This window comes from Otolemur garnettii, unplaced genomic scaffold (genome assembly GCF_000181295.1).
Source record: "Otolemur garnettii isolate 467f Iridium unplaced genomic scaffold, OtoGar3 scaffold00045, whole genome shotgun sequence".
NCBI lineage: Eukaryota > Metazoa > Chordata > Mammalia > Primates > Galagidae > Otolemur > Otolemur garnettii.
Window position 1 is genome coordinate 8,067,913 of NW_003852440.1, and position 7,773 is coordinate 8,075,685.

Sequence of the window (7,773 nt, forward strand, 5' to 3'; positions counted from 1 at the left end):
AAAAAAAAAAAAAGAATGGAGAAAAGAGACTGGAAGTTTGCTTGCTTTCTAGAACCACTTCATGGGGTTCTGTCAGAGTGTCATCTTCCTGTGTGGTTCATTACTTTCTGTATATTTCGGAAAGTAATGAATAGAGATGGATTTCCCCTTTGTCCCTAGTGGAAGGTAGGCAGCTGGACAGTGCAGATGGACTCAGGGTCATCCAGGGCCTCATAATTCCTAAAGGAGAGGACTCACATCATGAAGTTCCTCCCCGGTGCCAGGCCCCTCATGAGTACCTGTCATGGGCTCTCACAGCCTTCCGTATGGGGAGAACTATAGATGATCAGTCCTGTCTGTGGTAAAACATGGATTTCTTAAAAGTCTGCGGAATGATGAAGGGGAACCAAGGCAATAGCACACTGGTTGTTTCTTAGATGGAAGTAAAGCACTGATTCTGGTCTGTTCACTAGACATGGTAGAAGTCTGTTTCGAAATTTGTAATAAATAAGTTTTATTTCCAATTTTCAGGAACCCATTTTGTTCTCTTGCTCTATTGCTGAGAACATTGCTTATGGTGCCGATGACCCTTCCTCAGTGACTGCTGAGCAGGTGGGGAGAGTGGCAGAGGTGGCCAACGCGGCTGCTTTCATTCGGAACTTCCCCCAAGGGTTCGACACTGTGGTCGGAGAAAAGGGGATTCTCCTCTCAGGTGTGTTTTTGTTACTGCTTTGTAGCAAAATCCTCTAGTCAGGTGCTTCAAAGAGCTCTCCAAACATTTACATACTGCAGTGTTTTTCTTTGTTATTTTATTTTATTTTTAGAGTCAGAGTCTGTCACCCAGGCTGGAGTGCAGTACTGTAGTCACAGCTCACTGCAGCCTCAGTCTCCTGGCTCAAGAATCCTCTTGCCTCAGCCTCTTGGGAAGCTGGGAGGACGGGTGTGAGCCGCTGTGCCTGGTTCACAGAAAATTTAAAACAAAAAGGTTTCATATATCATCTATGATTTTTATAAAATGTAGGCAGTTTAAAAATGGAATTGGCACAAACAACATAAACTGGGAAGAGTGTGCCCTCTGGGACTTTCCAAATAGGACTTGGGAGTAGAGTCCCTGGAGGACGGATGGGAGGACAGAGTGAGGCAGAGGTGAGGGCAATCACCACGGACCTCCTGCTGACCTCTGTCCTCACCTGCCTCCACACCTACCCTCATTTTGTTTGCTTGCTTGTGGTAGAACTTGAGTTTAAGAAAAGAGCAGCTTTCTCTGCCTGTAACCTCCATGTTCACACACACGTGCTGCCATGCCCTCTGGGGCAGGAAAAGAAGAGAACATTGTGAGAATGGCAGATGTGGAGTGGGGCCGTAGGATGAGCCGCCAGACCCAAATCACTGATGCCCTGTGCTCCCAGACATTTTAGGCACTCTTTGGAATCCTCCAAATATCTTAAGTTTCTGGTTTCCTTACTATGCTGGATATTCTCTTGGGGAGGACGTTATGTGGTGGCTCATGCCTGTGATCCCAACACTTAGGGAAGGCGAGGCAGGAGGATCCCTTGAGCTCAGGAGTGAGCAAGAGTGAGACTCCATCTCTACTAAAAATAGAAAAAGTAGCTGGAGTTGTGGTGGGTCCCTATAATCCAGCTACTTAGGAGGCTGAGGCAGGCGGCTCACTGGAGCCCAGGAATTTGAAGTTGTGAACCATGATGCCACAGCACTCTCCCTAGGGGAAAAAACAAAAGCATAGCCCTTCACACCTTGTAGGTTCAGATTGTGGCTCTGCTGCTTACCAGCTGTGGGACCTTGGGCATTTTACTTTGTTTCTCAGTTTATCATCTATAACATGGGAACAATTATAGAGTATACTGGGTAGCGCCTGTAGCTCAAGCGGCTAAAGCACCAGCCACATAGACCAGAGCTGGCGGGTTCAAACCCAGCCCCTGCCTGCCAAACAACAATGACAACTACAACCAAAAAATAGCTGGGTGTTGTAGCGGGTGCCTGTGGTCCCAGCTACTTGGGAGGCTGAGGCAAGAGAATCACTTAAGCCCAGGAGTTGGAGGTTGCTGTGAGCTGTGATGCCATGGCACTCCACCCAGGGCAACAGCTTGAGGCTCTGTCTCAAAAAAAAAAAAAAATGATAGGGTATACCACATAGGACTTTTTAGAAAGATTAAATGAGATAATACAGGTAATGCATTTAGAAAATACCTGGAAAAAAAAAAAAAAGAGAATGCCTGGCATATGGGAAATTCTTAAATTCCTATTAGCAATGATAACTTTTGTTATTAATTGTGAGATCAATAGGGAGACAATACATTTTAAAAGTATGTTTCTATTCTCTGTCACTCGGCTGTGTGACTGGAAGAAATTACTATCAACTTACTATATGACTTAACAAAAAGCCTCTTATTAAGAATTGTTGTTAAGGCTCGGCGCCGGTGGCTCAAGCAGCTAAGGCGCCAGCCACATACAGCTAAGGTGGCGGGCTCGAATCCAGCCCCGGCCCGCCAAACAACAATGACGGCTGCAACCAAGAAATAGCCGGCGTTGTGGCAGGCGCCTGTGATCCCAGCTACTTGGGAGGCTGAGGCAGGAGACTCACTTGAGCCCAGGAGTTGGAGATTGCTGTGAGCTGTGATGCCACAGCACTCTGCCTAGGGGGACAGCTTGAGGCTCTGTCTCAGAAAAAAAAAAAAAAAAGAATTGTTGTTAAGGCTTTTCCCCCTTCATATTGTCTTTGTCAGGTGGGCAGAAGCAGCGGATAGCAATTGCACGCGCCCTGCTTAAGGTAAGCCTGCCAGTGGCTGAGTTTTTTAATATTGTTTTTATTAGGGACTTTGTAATTTGTATTTACTATTTATCTTCTAGCTTTTTTTTTTTTTTTTGGAAGGGGGAGTGTAGGTATCTGAGAGACATTTGTGATGAAAGATTAATTGGGAGTTTCACTGAGTGCATGGTGTTGAAATTTAATAAATATCTCTTGGGTACTGGGAGCCCAGTACTGAGCTAAGGTTGTCAAAGGAAGCTTTTAACATGTGGTCCTTATGTCTAGAACATGACATCTAACTAGTGAAACAGTGACTATTGCCTTAAATATCGAAACAGTACAGGATCCACACGGTGTTCTCTAACCACCTGCTAAGCTGAGCAGTGCAGACTGGAAGGGCTTAGATAAGCCGCCTTCGGAGAAGAGGGAAAAGCCATTTTAGTGGAAGGCCAGGTATTCTATTCTTGAGGAAATGATATCCTTCCCCGTTGTCCTGCGGCTGTTCAAAGGTGTGTAGGTGATTTTTTTTTAAAGCAGCTTTATTGAAGATAATTTATATACCACAAAATTCATCTATTTTGAATGTACTTTTCTGCGATTTTTAGTAAATTTGCAGAGTCGGTTATACACACAATTCAGTGTTAGACATTCCTGTCACCCCACAAGATCCTTCATGCCCATTTGCAATCTTCCCCCTTCCCAGGCCACCACACATCCACTGTCTGTCTGTCTGTCTGGATTTGCTCTTTTGAACATTTCAGATAAATGAACCAGATGGCACGTGGTCTTTGGCCTCTCACCTCTTTTACATAGTACAGGCATGTGGTTTCTGAGGTCTCTGCACTGCGTGCTTCTGTCTGCGCTGCATCCTTCCTGCCACTGAATTGATGGACGTGCCTCTGTAGCTTGATCCCTTCAACGGTGGATGAACATTTGGGCCATTTCTAGTTTGGGGCGATTGTGAATAATATATGAATGAATGTTATCTGTGAGAGTGAAATCCTAGGCAAAGCCAGACTTTAGTGTGTTTTGCCAAGCTAGTATGCCAGCTTGCTGTTATGTTTTTCCATTTTACAAGTTAGTTTGATGTTTCTAAATGAAAATGGGCAAGCCCTGAGAGTTAAGATCCCATCTTACTCATTGCAGATTCCCTTCTCACACTGTCAGCTGGTTGACCAGCAGGATAACACCATGCTGTGAACAACATCTAGTCAGATGATCACTGTAATAAAAGTTTTAAATTGGCTTTAGGGCGGCGCCTGTGGTTCAAGGAGTAGGGCACTGGCCCTATATGCCGGGGGGTGGAGGGTTCAAACCTGACCCTGGCCAAAACTGCAAAAATAAAAAATAAAATTGGCTTTAACTCTTCTATTTATGTAGTTAACCAAGAAAGAAATTTGTGTTTTTTTCTTTTTATATAACAGCTTTACTGAGATATAATTCACTTACTATATAATTTAACCATTTCTTTTCTTTTTTCTTTTTTTTGAGACAGATTCTCACTGTGTCACCCTCAGTAGAGTGCCATGGTGTCACAGCTCACAGCAACATCAAACTCTTGGACTTAAGTGATTCTTTTGCCTCAGACTCCCAAGTAACTAGGACTACAGGCGCCCACCACAACGCCCGGCTATTTTTTGGTTGCAGTTGTCATTGTTTAGCTGACCTGGGCCAGGCTCAAACCCACCAGCTTCGGTGTATGTGGCTCGCACCCTACTCATGGAGTTACAGGCGCCAAGGCCCATTTTCAATTCAGTAGTTTTTAGTGCATTCAAAGTTGTGCATCCATCATAACGATCATTTCCAGAACATTTTCATCACCATCAGCCAGAGACCCTCTCTTTTTTAGCAGCATCCCCCCCACTTCATTTCCTCCATGGCCCCAGGTAACCACTGACCTGCCTTCTGTCTCTGTGGATGTGCCTGTTCTGGACACTTCATGGAAGCTAAATCACACATGCACTGTCCTTTGTGTTGGGTTTTGTTCACTACTTACCATAGTGTTTCCGAGGTCCATCCACACTGGGGCACGTGTCAGAATTTCATTGCCTTTTATTGCTGAGAGTTTGTGTTTTTCTAATAATATCCTTTTTTCTTTTCTTTTCTTTTCCTTTTTTTTTCTTCTTTAGAATCCCAAAATTCTTCTCCTAGATGAAGCCACCAGGTGAGGATATCTTAATAATATATATAATTGTATTAAACCAAATTCTTCCTTAACCAAAAACCTTCGTTCTGTACTTCAAGTGGTACAAATGTAAACACTTTTTCCTCCCATGACTTTAAAGTGATGGAATCTGAATTAATAATGGCAGGTGAGAGGCAGTGGGGAGAGTGAATCAGGAGGCGAGGTTCTAATTCTGGTGCAGACAAGTGTGATGAGTCCTTATCATTCCTGACCACTGACTGGGCAGGTGCTTTACTACTCAGGTCACAGTAGATGAGGTGTTTCACAAGTTGCCATATGTAGGGGAAATGGGAAATCATAGCAACATGTACCTTTTTACAAAATATTCATACAAAATCGTACAAAACATTTACAAAATATTCTCTACATGTCAGCCACCTCTTTCTACACACACACAGTCTTCTCTCCCACTTGTGGTAGACAAGGTCCAAGACATCTGTTGTTATACTTTGGAAATACCCTGTAGTTTTTTTTTTTTTTTTTTGAGACAGAGCCTCAAGCTATCCCCCTAGGTAGAGTGCCCTGGCATTACAGCTCACAGCAACCTCCAACTCCTGGGCTCAAGCGAGTCTCATGCCTCAGCCTCCCAAGTAGCTGGGACCACAGGCGCCCGCCACAACGCCTGGCTATTTTTTGGTTGCAGCCGTCATTGTTGTTTGGCGGGTCCGGGCTGGGGATTCGAACCCGCCACCTTAGGTGTACGTGGCTGGCGCCTTAGCCGGTTGAGCTATAGGCGCCGAGCCAATACCCTGTAGTTTTATGGAGACCAAGGAGCCCTAACCTTCTTTCTTAATAGTATCTTTAGCCCAAGCAGTCAAACTTCTGGTCACAGTAAAAATTCCCCACTCACGAGGGGCCTTGTGCATATTTGAGAAGCATGTGGGTGTAGAGTGTACGTGGCCCTGACATCTTTTGCTCTTGCTCCTGTCAGCGCGCTGGACGCTGAAAATGAGCACCTAGTGCAGGAGGCTCTGGATCGCCTGATGGAAGGAAGAACAGTGCTAGTTATCGCCCACCGTCTGTCCACCATTAAGAATGCTAATATGGTTGCTGTTCTGAACCAAGGAAAAATTACTGAGTATGGAAAACATGAAGAACTGCTTTCAAAACCAGATGGGATATACAGAAAGCTAATGAACAAACAAAGTTTTATTTCAGCATAAAGAAACAATCATTGGTAAATTGAATATGAGAGACTTTAAAGCAAAACAGTGTTTTTGCAGAAGAAAAATCTTAGAGACTGTATAAAATCTGTAAATCATACATCAAATTATTTGAAATATGCCTATTTTTCCAAAGTGTATAAATATTGTTTTGAAATGTACCTGTTCTCAAGAACTTTTCCTTCAGTGTTTTAACAACTGTAACTTTCTAAACGTCAGCAGCTCTGAAGTCACTTTCAGGTTTTGTACTTTCCTTCATCTTGGAATATTTTAATTGATACAGCACAACACCTCATGTTCTTATACTGCTGTGAACGATTGAAGCTATTGTCGAATGACAGCTTTAAAAAGGGAATTACAAATAAACTCTAATTATTTTAGGCCCATTTACCAATCACTGTGTAATTTTTTGGTAGTATTCCACCTACATTGACTCTAATTTTATTAGAGTAATGAAAAGGAAAATCTAGCCTTTTATTTTTATCCTGATAATCTCACAAAGTGAATCTGACTTATCAGAAATAGTTAATATCACATGGAGAGAAGGGAACATTTTTATTGCCTGTCTCCTGTGTCTTCAAAGGTGTGAAAATGTAGGAGGACGTATTCCTATGGGATATGACTATGTTCATATTTGTGCAGGTTTCAACATTTCGGCACATGAAAGCCTAAGGAGTTTTTGAAAAAGGGAAGAGACCCATACTTTGAACAGACAGACTTCTATTTTCTTAATTCATGTATTTATACGAGTACTTTGGGGAAGGAAGGTATGACCTGCCAGTTATTAGCAAGAAAGATAGATAAAAATGCATTTTACATTTAAGTTGTTTGAAGGCATGTATTTTGAAATACTTCATCTGTTTAAAAAATGCATAATTCCCAGGCAAATTTTACAGCATTTTATAATACTTTGGAATTTCATTAATAAGGTTAAAATCTGAACACTATAATTAATTTTCAGCCTCAAGCCATTTGAAGAATCTTCTCTGTTCTATCAAATAATAAGAAACCTTAAGAATGTGTCAGTCTCTTGAAAAGAGGCATTAAATAGAAGCTTCTTTCTTTTCTTTTTTTTTTAGAAATAGACTCACTTTATCACCCTCAGTAGAGTGCCGTAGCATCACAGCTCACAGCAACCTCAAGCTCTTAGGCTTAGTTGATTCTCTTGTCTCAGCCTCCCTAATAGCTGGGACTACAGGTGCCTGCCATAATGCCTGGCTATTTTTTTGTTGCCATTTGGCTGGAGCCAGGTCCTAACCTGCCATCCTTGGTATATTGGGGGCAGCACCCTACTCACTGAGCCCACAGGCACCACCCACCTCTTTCTTTTATTTATGGTTATAGCCTAATTCACCTAAATATTTCAGATTTCTTAAGCAATGAATGTTGACAACCACAAAATTTGCCAGCTGGGCGCCTGTGGCTCAAGTGGCTAAGGTGCCAGCCACGTACACCTAAGGTGGCAGGTTCGGATCCCCAGCCCGGACCCGCCAAACAACAATGATGGCTGCAACCAAAAAATGGCCGGGCGTTGTGACGGGCGCCTGTGGTCCCAGCTACTTGGGAGGCAGAGGCAGGAGACTCACTTGAGCCCAGGAGTTGGAGGTTGCTGTGAGCTGTGATGCCATGGAATTCTACCCAGGGGGACAGCTTGAGGCTCTGTCTCAGAAAAAAAAAAA

The 7,773-nt window shown here is 43.2% G+C and overlaps 1 protein-coding gene across 1 annotated transcript in view; it reads left to right on the plus strand.

The window, feature by feature from the left end:
- Nucleotides 1-6,924, plus strand: part of ABCB10 (ATP binding cassette subfamily B member 10) — a 40,302-nt gene extending 33,378 nt beyond the window's left edge. The window contains exons 8-11 of the mRNA XM_023513899.1: nt 492-691; nt 2,724-2,767; nt 4,876-4,910; nt 5,863-6,924. Of these exons, the coding sequence (XP_023369667.1) occupies nt 492-691; nt 2,724-2,767; nt 4,876-4,910; nt 5,863-6,094 (511 nt within the window). The 3' untranslated portion in view covers nt 6,095-6,924. The remainder of the gene's footprint in view (nt 1-491; nt 692-2,723; nt 2,768-4,875; nt 4,911-5,862) is intronic.
- The last annotated feature ends 849 nt before the right edge of the window (nt 6,925-7,773 follow it).